General features: G+C 42.8%; 1 protein-coding gene across 5 annotated transcripts in view; it reads left to right on the top strand.

The window, feature by feature from the left end:
• Window positions 1–19,320, top strand: part of KIF24 (kinesin family member 24) — a 91,277-nt gene that overhangs the window by 49,149 nt on the left and 22,808 nt on the right. For all 5 annotated transcript variants that reach the window (XM_017949778.3, XM_017949779.3, XM_003911586.4 and 2 more), the window contains exons 7-9: window positions 8,262–8,383; window positions 10,146–10,251; window positions 16,954–17,025. In XM_017949778.3, the coding sequence (XP_017805267.2) occupies window positions 8,262–8,383; window positions 10,146–10,251; window positions 16,954–17,025 (300 nt within the window). The remainder of the gene's footprint in view (window positions 1–8,261; window positions 8,384–10,145; window positions 10,252–16,953; window positions 17,026–19,320) is intronic.

The raw sequence follows: 19,320 nt of genomic DNA, 5'->3' as shown, positions 1-19,320 counted from the left end.
GCCTTTAGGCCGTAAATGCTGGCAGTCTGGTGTTGAGTCAACCCCTCCATCCTGAAGAGTTTATGGCACTGTTCTATTCTAAAGTATGGTTCCTAAGAAAAGCAGAAAAAAAGTTCCTTGTTAGTCAACATATTATCGCCATTGATACCCTCAGTCTGCAGTACATATGGGGTTGTACAAGGAGGAAGCCAGCTGAGATCAAGGTGGAAAGTTTATATAATTTATGGATACCTGACACAGTTATCCTCATAAATAAACATTTATTGACTTGAAACAACAGCACTTGCTAACTCAGGTGTCACATTTCACTCTCAGGTGTCACTGTTCATACTTGCTCAGGTATCACCCATGTGTTTGCTCAAGTGTCACCCTCAAGTGTCATCTTGGAGTGTTACCCTCTCAAATCACCCTCAGGATTACTCAGGCATGGCCTGCCTGCACAACTGGTAGCTTCATTATTCACATGGGATTGTCCTTCCTCCAGGAAGTTTCTCCTTCCAAGTGTATTTGATTTCTTGCCAACGCAGGCCCCAGAACTTCCTGCCTTTACAGAAGACTCACTGATTCATCACATTTCCCAGATTTGGAACTGAGATTTTGTCAGACAATGGGCATTTTTTAGTTTTAGAGATTCATTGTTTTTTTAAGTCATTCCTATACCCATTTTATATAGTCAGAAGTATTCATTCCTAGGAATTTTGATAAACTTGTTTCATGTTTTATCATTGCCTTGGCTGTAATGGGCAGTCAGTTACAGTGCCATGTATCCCTGAGCATATCCTTTACCTGTCTGAGCGTGAAACATATAGATATTGATAGATGATTGGGTTGGATGATGGGGAGAAGGAAGTAAGATAACATACATAAAATTTATAGTATGATACTGGCTCAACTTTCCACATGTATTATTCTTATTAAGTCCCTGAATGATGTTTCCCAGCACCGCCACAGTTTTTTTTTTTTTTTTTTTTTTTTTTGAGACAGAGTCTCACTCTGTCACCTAGGCAGGAGTGCAGTGGTGCAATCACGGCTCACTGGAGCCTCAACCTCCTGGGCTCAAACGATCCTCCCACTTCAGCCTTCTGAGTAGCTAGAACCACAGGTGTGCACCACCACACCTGGCTAATTTTTAAAAAAAATTTTTGTAGATGTTGCCCAGATTGGTCTTGAACTTCTGGGCTCAAGTGATCCTCTACCTCAGCCTCCCAAAGTGCTGGGATTACAGGTGTGAGCCACCACACCAGGCCCAGTTTTCATTACTTCCTATTGTAGCAGATTCCCATTTTACTATTCACATAATATGTTCTCTCTAGAGAACTTAGATTTAGAAACTTGCCCAACAGAGTTTAGTTAGGGAAGGAGTTTGAGAAGGAGGAGGCAGTGAGAGGAAAAGGGGGCCTAGTAGTTTTAAAGGTGATTGCGTTAATTTTGCTCACCTCCTAGACTTGCATTTCCCCCAAATAGATTCTCTCTTTCTCTTATCTGCTTTCTTCCTTTTCTTTTTTTTTTTTTTTTTTGGTTTGCACTGGGGAGCCCATGATATTTCATGTTGATCTCTAAAGCTATATTTTTCCATGAAACTCTGATTGTTTCACATTTATGAAAAAAAGAAATAGTTTAAGTTTTAGAAATTTAAACAGGCCGGGCGCGGTGGCTCAAGCCTGTAATCCCAGCACTTTGGGAGGCCGAGACGGGTGGATCACGAGGTCAGGAGATCGAGACCATCCTGGCGAACACGGTGAAACCCCGTCTCTACTAAAAAATACAAAAAACTAGCCGGGCGAGGTGGCGGGCGCCTGTGGTCCCAGCTACTCGGGAGGCTGAGGCAGGAGAATGGCGTAAGCCCGGGAGGCGGAGCTTGCAGTGAGCCGAGATCGCGCCACTGCACTCCAGCCTGGGCGACAGAGCGAGACTCCGTCTCAAAAAAAAAAAAAAAAAAAAGAAGTTTAAACAAAGATGTTAGTTCTTTAGTGTCTTTTCTTTCTGTTTTGTTTTTGAGACGAAATTTTGCTCTCTTGTCCAGGCTGGAGTGCAGTGACATGATCTGGACTCACCGCAACCTCTGCCTCCCAGGTTCAAGGGATTCTCCTGCCTCAGCCTCCTGAGTAGCTGGGATTATAGGTGCCCACTACCCACACCTGGCTAATTTTTGTATTTTTAGTAGAGATGGAGTTTTACCATGTTGGTCTCTAACGCCCGACCTCAGGTGATCCACCTGCCTCAGCCTCCCTAAGTGCTGGGATTACAGGCATGAGCTACTGTGCCCGGCTACATACTAAATGATCATGGAACATTTAGTATGTTTTCAAAAATTAATGTTTATTGAGAAGTTGCCATGTGCCAGTTGTGATACTAAGCGCTTTAGTTATGTATTATCTTTTTTTTTAGCCTTAATAACCTAGGTAATTCCTATTCTATTCTATTTTATTTTATTTTTGAGACAGAGTCTAGCTCTGTGGCCCAGGCTGGAGTGCAGTGGCGTGATCGTGGCTCACTGCAATCTCCGCCTTCTGAGTTGAAGCGATTCTCCTGCCTCAGCCTCCCAAGTAGCTGAGATTACAGGCGCAGGCCACCATGCCTGGCTAATATTTGTTTGTTTGTTTTTGAGATAGAGTCTCCCTTTGTAGCCCAGGTGGGAGTGCAGTGGTGTGATATCAACTCACTGCAACCCCCGCCTCCTGGGTTCAAGTGATTATCCTGCCTCAGCCTCCCGAGTAACTGGGGTTACAGGCGCATGCCATCACACCTAATATTTTTGTATTTTTAGTAGACATGGGGTTTCACCAGGTTGGCCAGGCTGGTCTCGAACTCCTGACCTCAGGTGATCCACCCACCTCAGCCTCCCAAAGTGCTGGGATTACAGATGTGAGCCACTGCGCCCAGCCAATTTTTGTATTTTTAATAGAGATGGGGTTTCGCCGTGTTGGCAAGGCTGGTGTAAAAGTCCTGACCTCAGGTGATCTGTCCTTCTCGGCCTCCTGAAGTGCTGGGAGTATAGGTGTGAGCCACTGTGCCCGGCCATAATTCCCATTTTATAGTTAAGAAACTGAGACCCTTAAAAGTTAAGTGATTTGCAGTAGTCTACACAACCACATGCTAGAGCTTGCATATGAACCCTGGCAACCTGACTCCAGATTTCACCATTTTAACTGCTATACTTCAGTTGTATATGGCATTTACAAAAATGTGATGACTTTGATATTCACAGACTGCCTCATTTTTACTCTTCATAGCTCAGGTGCATTGTTACATAGTTTCTGGAAGGCATGACTATAGCAGGCTGTTATTGGAAAAAATTGGACCAAGGACCAGAAATTCCTCATGCCTTCTCTAAAATATATTTAACCAGGAAAGGGCATCTCAACATGTTAGGTCTCTGAGATGCACTTAGAGATACCCAGTACATTATGGTGTACAAGATGCAGTGAAAACCCAAGTTCAAAAGTCTGTAACACAGTCTCAGAAGCCAATCTTTTTTGACACTCTTGAGGAAGAACCACAGGGCCACCCTTTGCATTTCCTGTTCATATCCACATTTCCTTGCGAAGTATGGCCTTGAGGCCTTTCTGAGTTCTCACTGGGTCTCATTGGACTAGCATTATTAGTAACATCATTACTCACATGTAGAAGAGGATATCTGCCTTCTATTCCTGGCCTGACCATATTCTACCTATGTGACCTTGTATAAGTCACTTAGCTTCTCTGTGTTCCTTTCCTTATTAGTCAGACATATTGCTTTTACAAATATAAAGGTTTAAGACCTCCCCTGTCTTTTCATAGGATTTGTAAATGACCAAAAAAAAAAAAAAAAAAAAAAAAGCTGTAAGAAATCTAAAACTCTAAAAGGAAATACACCAGAATTTTATAATCACTGGAATTATGAGAGATAGATATTTTCTTCTTTATCCTCTTCCTATATTTTCCAAGTTTTCCACATTGTTTGTCTTTCCTAATGAGGAAAAAAAGTTTGAAAAAGGAACAATACCGATCTGATGATCCATCAGCATTGCATCCCATCCTGTGTAAACATGAAGTGAAAGGGACAGGGAGAAGCCAGGGCCAGAAGGTGCATTTAAACTGGATGGTTTGGTCACAGTGCTGGCCTTAAGTGTCTTACCCAGCGTCTGAGCTTAGTTAGCAGTGCTTTTTTCTCAGCACTTGCCATATCCAGTATAAGAGATTACCACTGTAACTCCCATGATTTCATTAGCATAAAGGTGGTATCCATATAGTTGATGATCTAGCTTTATAAATTAGCAGATTCTTCTCTTTACAAAAGGATTCATCATATTGTCTCTTTAAATTTTTAGCAAACTTTTTACAAAATTGGTGTATTTAAGTATGATTCTGAATTTTGATTTTACATCTCACATACAGATAATCTTTAGAAACATACTATTGCTTAGATCATGGAAAAAGTATTTTTAGTTAATTAAATTTCTAAAAAGCAACTGCTACTTGTTAAGATATTTTGTATCTTATTGTTGAAGTTTGGCTCTGTCTACTTTTGGATTCTTAATTTGGAAACTGTGACTATGTTCAATATGATATAAATTAAAATGGTGAGAGATTGAGAAAAAATGAAATAGAACTTTATTATTCTTTTTTTTTCCCCCCAAGGCTGGAATGCAATGGCGTGATCTCAGCTCACTGCAACCTCCGCCTCCTGGGTTCAAGCAATTCTACTGCCTCAGCCTCCCAAGTAGCTGGGATTACAGGCATGCACCACAACACCCGGGTAATTTTTGTGTTTTTAGTAGAGACAGGGTTTCACCATGTTGGCCAGGCTTATTCAAACTCCTGACCTCAAGTGATCCGCCCGCCTCGGCCTCCCAAAGTGCTAGGATTACAGGTGTGACCCACCACACCCGGCTCTTATTCTTTATTTGCTCTGTCGCCCAGGCTGGAGTGCAATGGTGTGATCTCAGCTCACTGCAACCTCCGCCTCCTGGGTAGCTGGGATTACAGGTGTGTGCCACCATGCCTGGCTAATTTTTTTATTTTTAGTAGAGATGGGGTTTCACCCTGTAGGCCAGGCTGATCTCAAACACCTGCACTAAAGTGATCCACCCGCGTTAGCCTCCCAAAGTGCTGGATTATGGGTGTGAGCTACCATGCCCAGCCTATAAAATATTGTTGACTATAATCATCCTGTTGTATTGTCAAATAGTAGGTCTTATTCATTATTTCTTTTTTGTGTGTACCTATTAACCACCCCCGCATCCCCACTACCCTTCCCAGCCCCTGTGGTAACCATCCTTCTAGTATCTATGTCCATGAGTTCAATTTCTTTGATTTTTAGATCACACACATGAGAACATGTGATGTTTGTCTTTCTGTGCCTGGCTTATTTCACTTAACATAATGATCTCCTGTTCCATCCATGTTGTTGCAAATGACAGGCTCTCATTCTTTTTCATGGCTGAATAGGTACTCCATTGTGTACGAGCACCACATTTTCTTTATCCATTCATCGCTTGATGGACACTAGGTTGCTTCCAAATCTTGGCTGTTGTGCACAGTGCTGCAACAGACATGGGAGTGCAGATCTTGTTTATGTTTTACTTTCTGGGACATATCCTTAACTTACAACTCCAAAAAAAAAAAAAAAACTTACAACCTTTTATTTTATTTAATTAATTTATTTTTCCCCCTGAACCTGAGAGTAGGTGATTATTTTTAAGAGGTGAGATTTTTGTCCCCTAGGCTGGAGTGCAGCTTACTGCCTCAGCCTCCTGTCTGGGACTACAGGTGTGCACCACCACGCCCAGCTAATTTTTGTAGAGATGGGGGGGTCTCACTGTTTGCCCAGGCTGGTCTTGAACTCCTGAGCTCAAGTGATCCTCCTGCCTCAGCCTCCCAAAGTGTTGGGATTAAAGGCATGAGCCACCATGCCCAGCCTGTATCTTACTACCTTTTAAAATGCAGTTTTTCGTGGTGGCTCAGGCCTGTAATCCCAGCACTTTGGGAGGCCGAGGCGGGCGGATCACAAGGTCAGGAGATCGAGACCACGGTGAAACCCCGTCTCTACTAAAAAAAAAAAAAATACAAAAAATTAGCCGGGTGAGGTGGCGGGCGCCTGTAGTCCCAGCTACTGGGGAGGCTGAGGCAGGAGAATGGCGTGAATCCGGGAGGCGGAGCTTGCAGTGAGCTGAGATCGCGCCAGTGCACTCCAGCCTGGGCGACAGAGCGAGACTCCATCTCAAAAAATAAATAAATAAATAAAATGCAGTTTTTACTTTATCATATTTTAAATTTCCAAGTGCTTTTTCTATTCCCTCTTTTGGTTTGGTGTTTTCATGCTGGTGGCTTTGGCTTTCTATTCACGTGTATGTATGAGGCATTAAAAAAATAACAGTCACAAAGTTTGTGTGTCAGAGGTGTGCTTGTTGATCATTAAGCTTCACTATAGGTTGAAAGTTAATTGGTTTTGCCGGGGAAGTCCCCAAAATGTAAACATATGTAGGGCTTGGAAGTGAGGGTTTCTCCAGAGAATTCTGGCTGAGGACTAATGTTGGGGAACGCTGGTGTGTTGCTTTTACTTAATCCTTGTTTAAGTTCTTTCACTTGACTCTGCCCCACACTGTGCCTGGTGCAGTCCTTTTTGGTCTCTGGTTCCCATTTTCTGGAGACTATACCTTCTGCCTCCTGCACAGGGTGGGGATGAATGGGGAATGTTTCACCGAGGGCTTTACTGCTCTGATCACTGACTGTGTGTATCTTTGCCTTATCCCAGTATTACCTGGTGCTTCCAGAGTCTGAGCCCCTCTTAGGGGTCCTAATGGGTTGATAGACTGACTCCCCCCTTTCCTACTTACTTACTTTATAACTTCATTGCTGGCAATTATCATCCCTTCATTATCTTTCCACACTCTAAAATTTCATTGAAATATATCACACCTGTAATCCCAGCATTTTGGGAGGCCGAGGTGGGAGGATTGCTTGAGCCCAGGACTTCAAGATCAGCCTGGGCAGCATAGTGAGACCCCATCTGATTTTTTATTTAAAAAAGAAAAAAGAAAAAATGTATTGTCCACTGCTACCCCCTTTTCTTTTACTGGCTTTAAAGGTGAATATAGTTTTAAATTTTTATTTTAAAATTTTTATTTATTTATTTATTTGAGACAGGGTCTTGCTCTGTAATCACAGCTCACTGCAGCCTCAACCTCCTGGACTCGAGTGATCCTCCTGCCTAGTCTTCTGAGAAGCTGGGATTACAGGCGTGAGCCACCGTGCCCGGCCCAAGTAATGTTTTTAAAGTTTCTTGTGGCCGGGTACAGTGGCTCATGCCCGTAATCCTACCACTTTGAGGGACTAAGGAGAGAGGACTGTTTGAGCTCAGGAGTTCAAGACCATCCTGGGCAACATAGTAAGACCATATCTCTACAAAAAATTTTAAAAATTAGCCAGGTGTGGTGGTGCACACCTATAATCCCAGCTACTCAGGAGGCTGAGCCGGGAGTACCTCTCAAACCCAGGAGGTCATGGCTGCAGTGAGCTATGATCACACCACTGCACTCCAGCCTGGGTGACAGAGCAAGCCCCTATTTCAAAAAAAATTTGTTTTGCCTTTTTTATTCTCAGTAACTAACACTCATACCCCTGTCCAAAATAAGGGCAGCATGTTCTTAAATGACTGTGTTTTCAGTGGCTGCAGGCCAATCCTGAGACTTCACATCCCCTGCCCCATTCCATTATGGCTAGAAGGACTCCTGTTAGTCTTTACTCCCAGTCTAGGGTGAGTGAGGATTAGTCTCAAGGGAAATCATGGGCTCGTGGTAATCACAGTAACTCATCACTTCCATATTTCTACATCAGACCTGGCCTCCTTTATTACTGCATCCTGGTAGAACAGGTGGATGTGATTAGTCATTCTATAATGCACATTTATGTCCTTTGCCTCAGTTACTAAGATAGATGGGTATTATGAGACCCTGCTTTGGAGCCAAGTTATGCACTGGGGATTTTAGTTAGGCTAAATCCATCAAAGATACTAAAAAGAGTGTATGAGATCAAGAAGTAAATTAGCTTTTGAGCTATGGAACGTTCTCCCACAAGATTAGTATTTCACGTTGTTTTCATTGTCATTGGGTACTTACTAGGTATAATTTAGTGTTTGAGTGGTTTTCCACCTGGACAGAAGAAACTGCAGTGCACTGACACAATTGTATGTCTGCTGTTTACTGCTCTTAGTCAATTCTTAGCAGCCAGAGGGTTTTGTTTACTCCTTGGGGAAGTCATCCTATGGATTTTATTTTCAGGTGATCTTAAAGGGCAGCAAGGAGCGCAGCACTGGGGCCACTGGAGTTAATGCAGACTCTTCCCGCTCCCATGCCATCATCCAAATTCAGATCAAAGATTCAGCCAAGAGGACATTTGGCAGGTAAGCTGGAAATATCAGGGAGTTACATTGTCTGCCTTCCCTTTAATGTGACTTTGAAGTATGTTTTCTCAACAATAGGATACCCTGCCACCATGGAGTTCTTCATTGCAGGGATACAGAGTAGAGTTGTTAGCCCTGAAATAAATCATTGTACTAACGTGTCATCAGTTGATTAACCATGAAGTAATGACCTATTGTTGGTCAACCCTAAGTTATTAAAAGGGACATTGATTGCTTGTGACATGAAACACAGTTTCAGCAGAGAAACAGTAGGGAATGCATCTTAGAGAGCTTAGATGCCAAAAAAGGTGGGAGGAGAAGATTAATCCATTCTTCTCCAAAGAAGCCATAAGACAATTGGATACATTCATTGCTTCTCTGGTGCTCTCCTAGCAGATAATCTGCCACGCTGATAGATGAGCCTATTTCATCTCTGAGTAATGAGTGTTTTTCTTTTCTTTTCTTTTCTTTTTTTTTTTTTTTTTGTTTGTTTGCTGGATTGCTGTCCACAAAAGTTTTCTATGTAATTACCTAAGTGGTTACTTAAGTGATTAGCATTGTGGTCATTTAGCCTTTTGGGAAGAATGTTTTATTAATTTTAGTCATACTTTCTCATAAATAAAACCAATAGACATGTTTGAGTGGACAGTACCAGCATCAACTGACAGATCAGAATCTTGTGATACTCTTGGAAAGCTGACAGTCATGTTTGTTTGTTTGTATGTAAGATAGGGTTTCGCTGGGCTTAAGCAGTCCTCATGCCTCAGCCTCCTGTGTAGCTGGGAATACAGGTGTGGACCACCACACCTAGCTATTTTTTTTTTTAAGAGACAGGATGGATGTGAGGGCGATCTGGCTGCGACATCTGTCACCCCATCGATCTCCAGGGTTGAAACAGGGTCTCTCTATTTTGCCCAGGCTGGTCTTGAACGCCTAGACTCAAGAGCCTGGCAACAGAGTGGGGCTCCGTCTCAAAAAAAAAAAAATTGTAAAAATTAACTGGTAAGCTGATGGTGGCTGACACCTGTAATCTCAGCACTTTGGGAGGGCAAGGTGAGAGGATCTCTTGAGCCTAGTAGTTTGATCAATGGGGTGACAGATGTCACAGCCAGATCGCCTTCATATCCACCCCGTCTCTTAAAAAAAAAAAAATAGCTGGGTGTGGTGGTCCACACCTGTAGTCCCAGGTACTCAGCCTACCAGCTAATTTTTACAATTTTTTTTTCTTGAGAAGGAGTCTCACTCTGTCGCCAGGCTGGAGTGCAGTGGCGCGATCTTGGCTCACTGCAACCTCAGCCTCTCAGGTTCAAGTGATTCTCCTGCCTCAGCCTCCCTAGTGGCTGGGACTACAGGCGTGCACCACCACGCCCAGCTAATTTTTGTATTTTTAGTAGAGATGGGGTTTCACCATGTTGGCCAGGATGGTCTTGATCTCTTGGCCTCGTGATCCACCCGCCTCAGCCTCCTAAAATGCTGGGATTACAGGCGTGAGCCGCCACGCCCGGCCAGTTTTTTAAATTTTTTAAGAGATGGGGTCTTGCTGTGTTGCTCAGGCTGGTCTAGAACTCCTGGCCTCAAGCAGTCCTCCACCTCAGCCTCCCAAGTAGCTGGGTTTATAGGTGTGAGCCACCATACCCAGCTCAGTAATGTCTTTTCTTTCCCAAGGATGGGCCAATGTTAATTTTTTCCAGAGGTCACAGAATGCTGACTGATACAAAAATAAAGCTTAACAGAAGTCACTCCTCCTGTGTCTTTTTTCTAGGATCTCTTTTATTGACTTGGCTGGCAGTGAAAGAGCAGCAGATGCAAGGGACTCAGATAGACAGACAAAGATGGAAGGTGCTGAAATAAATCAGAGTCTCCTGGCTGTAAGTTGTTCAAAATCTTTAATCTAAAAATCCTTCTTGAAAGACTTTGCCCATTACATATAGGCAGAGTGGATGAATGTGGGGTGGAATTAGGAAAGCAACTGCCCTGTTCTTATGTGATAATGGAATGCCAGGGTTGGAGACGGAGGGCTGACCAGACAGACTCTCACAATTCTAGGCAACTATTTTCTTCTCTCCTTGTCTTCTTTTCCCCTGGTCAATACATGCTAATTAGGAACAGAGGTATTTCTGCAGTTGCTGAACGGTTAACTCTGTTAAGCTTTCTCTCTTTCCCCAAGCTTTAAAATTATATTAATTTTTCAAACATAGAAAAGTAGAACAAATAGTATAATGATCTCCCATATACCTGTCAGATTCAACAGTTACCAACATATGAAAAATCTAATCAACCCCTTCCCTCCCCGAGTTAGATTATTTTAAAGAAAGTCCAGCTGGGAGCGGTGGCTCACACCTATAATCCCAGCACTTTGGGAGGCCGAGGCAGGTGGATAACTTGAGGTCAGGAGTTCGAGACGAGACTAGCCAACATGGTGAAACTCTGTCTCTACTAAAAATACAAAAGTTAGCTGGGCATGGTGCCGGGCGCCTGTAATCCCAGCTACCCAGGAGGCTGAGGCAAGAGAATCGCTTGAACCCAGGAGGCGGAGGTTGCAGTGAGCTGAGATTGTGCCATTGCACCCCAGCCTGGTGCAATGAGACAGAGTGGGACTCAGTCTCAAAAAAAAAAAAAAAAAAGAAAATCCTAGTCATCATGTCATTTATTCCATAAATACTGTATATATGTCTTGGCTGGGCACGGTGGCTTACACCTGTAATCCCAACACTTTTGGAGGCTGAGGAGGGTGGATCACTTCAGGTAGATCAGCCTGGCCAACATGGTGAAACCTTGTCTCTACTAAAAATACCAAAAATTAGTTGGGCATGGTGGCAGGCTCTTACAACCCCAGCCATTTGGGAGGCTGTGGCAGGAAAATCTCTTGAACCCAGGAGGTGGAGGTTGCAGTGAGCCGAGATCATGCCACTGCACTCCAGCCTGGGCAACAACAGAGCAAGACTCCATCTCAAAAAAAAAATTTTTTTTAATATATCTCAAAGAGATACTCTTACTTTTTAATGTAGCCGTAATGACATTATCATACCTAAAGAAGTAATTCTTTATTATCCGGTAAGTATTATAATTCCTCTAATTGTTCCATAAATGTCTTTTTATAGTTAACTTGTTCAAATCAAGATGCAAATAAAATCCTATGTGAGTTCTTACTCCCTCTTTCATTTTTTCTATATCAGTGTATTGGTTGAAGAAAACTGGGTCACTTGTCCAGTAAGATTTACCACATTCTGTACTTGGCCACCTGCATCCTTGTGTTGATGTTTAACATGTTACTCATTATCCTTTATGTTTCCTGTCAGGTGGCTAGACTCTATAGCCGTATTGTTCACTATGGTAGCCACCAGCCACATGTGGCAACTGAGCACTTGAAATGTGGATGGTCTAAATTAAGATATGCTCTAAATGTAAAATACACACTAGATTTTGATTACCAAAAAAGCTTGTAGACTATCTCATTTATTTTTTTCATATTGACTGCATGCTGAAATAATATTTTGGATATACTGAGTTAAATAAAATATATAATTAACATTAATTTGTTTCTTTTTCTTTTCTTTTTTTTTTTTTTTTGAGACGGAGTCTTGCTCTGCCGCCAAGGCTGGAGTGCGGTGGCGCAATCTCGGCTCACTGCAAGCTCCACCTCCTGGGTTCACGCCATTCTCCTGCCTCAGCCTCCCGAGTAGTTGGGACTACAGGCGCCCGCCACCACACCCAGCTAATTTTTTGTATTTTTTTTTTTTTTTAGTAGAGACGGAGTTTCACCGTGTTAGCCATGATGGTCTCAATCTTCTGACCTTGTGATCCACCTGCCTCAGCCTCCCAAAGTGCTGAGATTACAGGCATGAGCCACCGCGCCCGGCCTCTTTTTCTTTTTTAAAAAAAGATATGACTATTAGAAATTTAGAATTACATATGTGGTTTGCATTTGTGGCTCATGTATTTCTGTTGGGACAGTCCTGAATTACAGATGTGATCAGATTTAGGTTCTGTATTTTTTGGCAAAAACAATTCATAGGTAGTTCTTAGATTTTTTATAGCAATACATTAGGAGATAGAGACTGTCTGGTTGTCTCTCTTTGTGATTTTAAGATTGAAAAGAGATTCAAGTGTTGTCAGCCTAATTCCTCTATCATAAAGTTTCCTTTCAGCCTTTATTTTTTATTTTATTTATTTTTACTTTTTTTCCCCTTAGCCTCTGTTAAGGACATTCAGCTGTTTTTAATCTAAGAATTTTGTCAGCCATTGAAGAATCTCATCTATATCTATTATTTCATTAAGTGTTCCAGAATGATGATATTCTAATTCTAATATTCGTTCTGTATGTATTAGCTGAAAAGAAGAATTTTCCCTCAGCTCTCTGATTATCCTGACATATAGTTTGTAGTGGAAGCAAGATGATTCTTTAATTTATTCACCACTTTTCAGAATGAGTTGGTGGTCATGTTACCTAAACATAACATGAGTTTGTTTTGTTGTTGTTGTTTACCTTTTTTGTATTATTATGAACTCATTGAAATCATTATATATTTTTTTGCTGCTTAAATTCAACATATTTAGCCAATAGGAGCTCTTTTAAGAATGTTCCTGTGTCTTTTTGGCACAACTCTACTCGTTCTTGATAGCGTCCTGACTTTCTGATATAAGAGCCTATGTTCTAGGCTCATTTTATACATTTCCCTCCCCAGACCTTGAATCAGCCGTTTCTTCAATGAGTCTTGGTTTCTTTTTCTTTCTTTCCTTCTTTCTTTTCTTTTCTTTTTTTTTTTTTTTTTGAGATGGAGTCTCACATTGTCGCCCAGGCTGGAGTGCAGTGGCACGATCTTGGCTCACTGCAACCTCTGCCTGCTAGGTTCAAGCAATTCTCCTGCCTCAGCCTCCCGAGTAGCTGGGATTACAGGCACCTGCCACCACAACCAGCTAATTTTTTGTATTTTTAGTAGAGACAGGGTTTCACCATGATGGCCACGCTGGTCTTGAACTCGTGAACTCATGATTTGCCCGCTTTGGTCTCCCAAAGTGCTGGGATTACAGGCATGAGCCACCACACCCGGTCGAGCCTTGTTTTTTTTTGAGAAGGAAATGGTATTTAGAGACTTCAGTTTGTGTGCTAGGGGTGCTTATCACTACTGCGTTAGTCCTTGCTTCTGGGCCTTTTCAGTGGACAGAGCTAATAAATAAGGTGTTATTTTTTGTTTTGAAAGAGAAAAACATATGTGGGATTTATAGTAATAAATCAGTTTAAGATTGCAGGCCAGGCTCAGTGGCTCACACATCTAATCCCAGCACTTTGGGAGGTCAAGGTGGACAGATCGCTTGAGCCCAGGAATTTGAGACCAGCTTGAGCAACATAATGAGACCCCATGTCTGCAAAAAACTTAAAAATTAGCTGGGCGTGGTGGCACACGCCTGTAGTCACAGCTACTCGGGAGGCTGAAGTGGGAGGATTGCTTGAGCCCAGGAGGTTGAGGCTACAGTGAGCCATGATTGCACCACTGCGCTCCAACCTAGGCAACAAAGCAAGACCCTGACTCAGAAAATAAACTTACCTCATCTGAAGAAAGCCAATGAATAATAATATTAAAAAAATAAAATTACAGGGTTTTTATTTAATTTCTATAAATGTGTATTTGTCTCTTTTTTCTCCTATGCTAGAAATCTTAGTTCCTAACAACATTTATTTGTTCTACTTTAATATATATATTTCAAAATAATGATAATATTATTTATAATATGATTAATTCAGTTCAAGATTTTTATCGCAATTTTCTTTTTGATTGGGTTGTATCCCACTAAGGATGTACAGTCATAATATTATGCTGTCAAATCACTTGAAATAATAATTCTCTGTGTGTTTAAGCCTACCAGTTTCATAGCGTTAGGTTAATTTGTTTGGTTTTGGTTTTAAGAATTGCCTTATTTATTTTGATTTAACCTTATTTTGTAATTATTTTAAAACATTTAGGTCAGGAGCTGTGGCTCACACCTGTAATCCCAGCATTTTGGGAGGCCAAGGAAGCAGGATCATTTGAGCCCAGGAGTTCAAGACCAGCCTGGGCATCATAGGGAGACCCCGTCTCTACAAAACATTTACAAATTAGCTGGGTGTGGTAGTGCGCATCTATAACCCCAGCTACTTGGGAGGCTGAGGCGAGAGGATCACTTGAGCCCAGGTATTCAAGGCAGCAGTGAGCTGTGATTGTGCTACTGCACTCCAGCCTGAGATACAAAGTGAGACCCCATCTCTTAAACAAACAAACAAACAAAAAGCAAAAAAATTTACGTGGTTTTTTTTTTTTTTTTTTTTTTTTTGAGACGGAGTCTTGCTCTGTGCCCCAGGCTGGAGTGCAGTGGCGCGATCTCGGCTCACTGCAAGCTCCGCCCCCCCGGGTTCACACCATTCTCCTGCCTCAGCCTCCCAAGTAGCTGGGACTACAGGCGCCCACCACCTCGCCCGGCTAATTTTCTTGTATTTTTAGTAGAGACGGGGTTTCACCGTGTTAGCCAGGATGGTCTCGATCTCCTGACCTCGTGATCCGCCCGTCTCGGCCTCCCAAAGTGCTGGGATTACAGGCTTGAGCCACCGCGCCCGGCCATTTACGTGGTTTTAAAGTAAAAATTGTAAAATAAGCCACATTCAAAGAAGTATAGTTTCCATCCCTGTACTCTCTACCTTGTTACCTTCCTCCCCTTGTAAAATCATTTTTCTTCTGTCTATGTATGTTTGCACTCACCCCTTTTCTTAGAAAAATGCTAACATACTCTGAGCACTGTTTTGCACTTTGTTTTTGTCACTTCATGGCATCCTCGAGATCACTCCATGGCTGTACATAGAGCTCTTTCTCATTCTTTTTTCCAGCTGTATATGCTACCTTGTGCCGCTCCACATTATTTACTTCTTTTTGATCAGAACTGAAGTCTCCAGCTAGGTACATTCTTTCCAGACCTCACGAGGGATAAGTTGGGAGGGTGAGAGAGGGAGCCAAACTTTTTTTTATTAAAAAAAAAAAAAAAAGCTTGTAAGCCACACTTGAATTTAAGTCTGTGAGGGGCAGGGTTTGATTACTTGTTCATCCCCAGTGGAGAATCTTCTCAGTGCTAAAGTTGGGGAATACTGGATAGATTTTTAATAGAAGAGGAAATTTCCTCACACCTGTTTATAGCCTGCAGCTTCTTGCATAGTGGTAGGGCAGTTGCGGGCATCTATGGCTGCTGTTAAGAACAGCCATAGCATACTCTGGAGGCAAACTACCTATTCTTGGTGGCACTTCCAAGGGATTGCTTCCACCTTCTTCCCTTTTTTTTTTTTTTTTTTTTTTTTGAGACAGAGTCTCCCTCTGTCGCCCAGGCTGGAGTGCAGTGGCCAGATCTCAGCTCACTGCAACCTCTGATTCCTGGGTTCAAGCTTTTCTCCTTTCTCAGCCTCCTGAGTAACTGGGATTACAGGCACATGCCACCATGCCTGGCTAATTGTGTGTGTGTGTGTGTGTGTGTGTGTGTGTGTGTATTTTTAGTAGAGACGGGGTTTCACCATGTTGGCCAAGCTGGTCTCAATCTCCTGACCTCAAATAATCTGCCCGCCTTGGCCTCCCATAGTGCTGGGATTACAGGCTTGAGCCACTGCACCCAGCTCCTTTCCTTTTATTTTACTGTCTTTTAGCCTAGATGCATCACTCAGAAATAGAAGGTCTCTCCTCCCTCATCTTGCCCCCTGCAGCCCCAGCACTGTGTTCCGATGGGAGTGTTTCCCCTGGACGTCCACATACCCAGATCTCTGCTGTCCTCATCATGCCCAGTGAGCGCTTCTCACTGAGGGTGTACACCCAGGAGCAAGTCACATTCCTTTGCCTTTGGGCCACAGACCCTGCTGTTTTTAAATGAAGGGTTTGACTGGACGTGTGTGGTCAAAGTGCTGATTGTAATCCCAGCACTCTGGGAGGCTGAGGCAGGAGGATCATTTGAGACCAGCCTGGGCAATATACAGAGACCCCATCTCTACAAAAAAAATTAAGAAAAAAATAAATAAAATGAGGGGGTAGGCCTAGGTGATTTCTCAGTTTCCTTCTAGCTCTGACTCTAGAATTTCTCCTACCCCATTCAGATAGTTTATGTCTGCATCTATACTTGAATCTACACCAACAGGTGTGCATGTGTGAGCAGGGAGCGGGGAAGTGGATGTAGATATTTTGTCTATTTAAGTGTATCAACAGTTGGGAAGAATGTGAGGAGAGAAAGGGAGCCAGCAAGCCAGAACTACCACCACATGAGCTTGAACTCTAGGACCTGAGGGTAGGTCCCAGCGTCTGTCTGTTCCCCGCCATCAACTCAGGGCCAATCCTAGGATCCCAGCCTCTAAGCCGGGAGGCCTTCAGCTAGGCAGCACAGGATGGTGTTTCCCGATCTAGCTTGGTTTCTCTTGTTGAATGGAAACTACAGGCCATTTTGACTTCCTTTTGGAGGATTGTCTGAGTGTGGTTTATTGAAGAAAAACAAGCTTCTTGTGGAGGTGGCATCAGATCTATTACTTTCCCTTTGCACATGACACTTGATGTGCTTATTCTCCCCCTTTGCAGCTGAAAGAATGTATCCGAGCACTGGATCAGGAACACACCCATACTCCCTTCAGGCAAAGCAAACTAACTCAGGTAAAGTGAAATGTGAGCCTTGAGTTTGTTCTGATTCATTCATTTCTTCCTTATTTCATATATTTGTTCATTCAGTTGAGCATCCACTGTCAGTAAGACATGATGCTGGGCATAGTGGGGAAAAGAGAAGGAGAGGAGTCACATTCCTTCCAGGAACTCTGTCTACAAATTGAGTATCATTAATCTAAGGATCTGAAATCTGAAATGCTTCAAAAATCAAAACTTTTTGTTGTTGTTGTTGTTGTTTTTGAGACAGGATCTTGCTCTGTCACCCAGGCTGGAGTGCAGTGGTGTGATCTTGGCTCACTGTGGTCTCTGCCTCCCAGGCTCAAGCAGTCCTCCCACCTCAGCCTCCTGGGTAGCTGGGACTACAGGTGCATGCAATCATGCCTGGCTTTTTTTTTTTTTGGTAGAGACAGGGTTTCACCATGTTGCCTAGGCTGGCCTCGAACTCCTGAGCTCAAACGATCCACCTGCCTCAGCCTTCCAAATTGCTGGGATTACAGGTGTAAGCCACTATGCCTGGCCAAAATTAAAAACTTTTTGAGTGTCATGATGCTCAAAGGATTTCAGATTTTTGGGTTAGGGATGTTCAACCAGAAGTATAATGCAAATATTCCAAAATCTGAAAAAAAAAAAATCTGAAATCCAAAACACTTTGCTTCCCAAGCATTTCAGAGAAGGGATACTCAGCCTGTTATAGGACTTTAGGAAGGGGCAGACTCAGGCAGAAAAGTCTGCAGTATGGGCGGCAGGGGTTCCTTGGGGACAGCAGCGCTGTTCCGGTCACCACCTTTCTGTTTATTTCCAGTGTATGGTAACTCTGGGCAGGGCCCAGTGGCTCATGTCTGTAATCCCAGCACTTTGGGAAGCCGAGGCAAGAGGATTGCTTGAGCCGAGGAGTTCCAAACCAGCCCGAACAACCTGGCTACAAAAAAATTTAAAAATTAGCCGGGTGTGGTGGCTCGTGCCTGTGGTCCCAGCTGCTTGGGAGGCTGAGGCAGGAGGATTACTCGAGTCCAGAAGGTTGAGGCTGCAGTGAATTGTGATCATGCCACTGCACTCCAACCTGGGTCCAAAAGAGACCTCATCTTAGAAAAGAAAATGTTTAATTAGTGGAGTCTCTAAGCCTTTGCATTGAATAGGGTGGTGTAGCCGTACTTGATACTTTCTTGGCTCTAAGACTTAGACCAATGTTTTGGCACAAAAAAATAATGGCTTCAGGCAGTTAAAATGAATGAGTTAGATTTTCTACATGTACTGATAGGAAAGATGACCAAGATCTTTTGTGATGTGAAAAAAGCAAGCTGTAGAACAAGGTAATAATGTGATTGCCTATGTGATTTCTACTATTACATAGCCACACAGGAAAAAATGTTTAAAAAGATGCAGAAGAAACAGCATTGGATCTATTTGGAAGTAACAATGGGAATAAAGGTGAAACTGCAACTTTTCATTTAAAAGATCATGTGCCGTATGACCACTTTTTGTTTTTATCATTTTTAAAATGTGTGACAAGGAGAAAAACACTACACAAAAAAAATTACATAAATGTTAACTATGATTATTCTTAGTGGAACAAATAGGGTTTTTGTTTTGTTTTGTTTTTCTGTCATGAAAATGTGCCTCTTTATTAACAGAAAACTCCAGTAGATGTTAAATCAGTATTCATGATGTCTGTGGAAGAGTGGCATGGGAGGGTGTACCTAGGTATAAACAGCTGTGAAGACAGTTGTGGGTGTCCTGGGTTCTTTTTCGCCTTGTGTCCTGTGCACAGTGGAGAACAGACAAGGTAGAGGGATATCTAGGAGAAGATCTTTTTGTATGCTGCAGGATGAAGCCAGCCCCGCACATGGGCAGAATTTTATTCTGTGCAGCTAGAGTAGTGGCTCCACAGGACCTGGGCAGAACCTGTAAGAATATAGTTCCTTACCCATCACAGTTGGTGATCTGTGGGTTAGGTCTTCTCAAACATGATTTTAACCAGGGACCCAGGAACCTGCTTATAGGTGCTTAGTCCTGATTCTGACATTGGCTCTGTTATTTTTTACTTACTTACTTACTTATTTATTTATGAGAGGGAGTCTCGCTCTGTCACCCAGGCCGGAGTGCAGTGGTGTGATCTTGGCTCACTGCAACCTCCACCTCCTGGGTTCAAGCGATTCTCCTGCCTCAAGCCCCTGAAGTAACTGGGACTACAGGTGTGTGCCACCATGCCTCACTAATTTTTGTATTTTTAGTAGAGACGGGATTTCGCCATGTTAGCCAGGCTGGTCTTGAACTCCTGACCTCAGC

The sequence above is a fragment of the Papio anubis genome, chromosome 13, assembly GCF_008728515.1.
Source record: "Papio anubis isolate 15944 chromosome 13, Panubis1.0, whole genome shotgun sequence".
Classification (NCBI taxonomy): Eukaryota; Metazoa; Chordata; class Mammalia; order Primates; family Cercopithecidae; genus Papio; species Papio anubis.
This window is presented reverse-complemented; position numbering and strand designations above follow the sequence as displayed.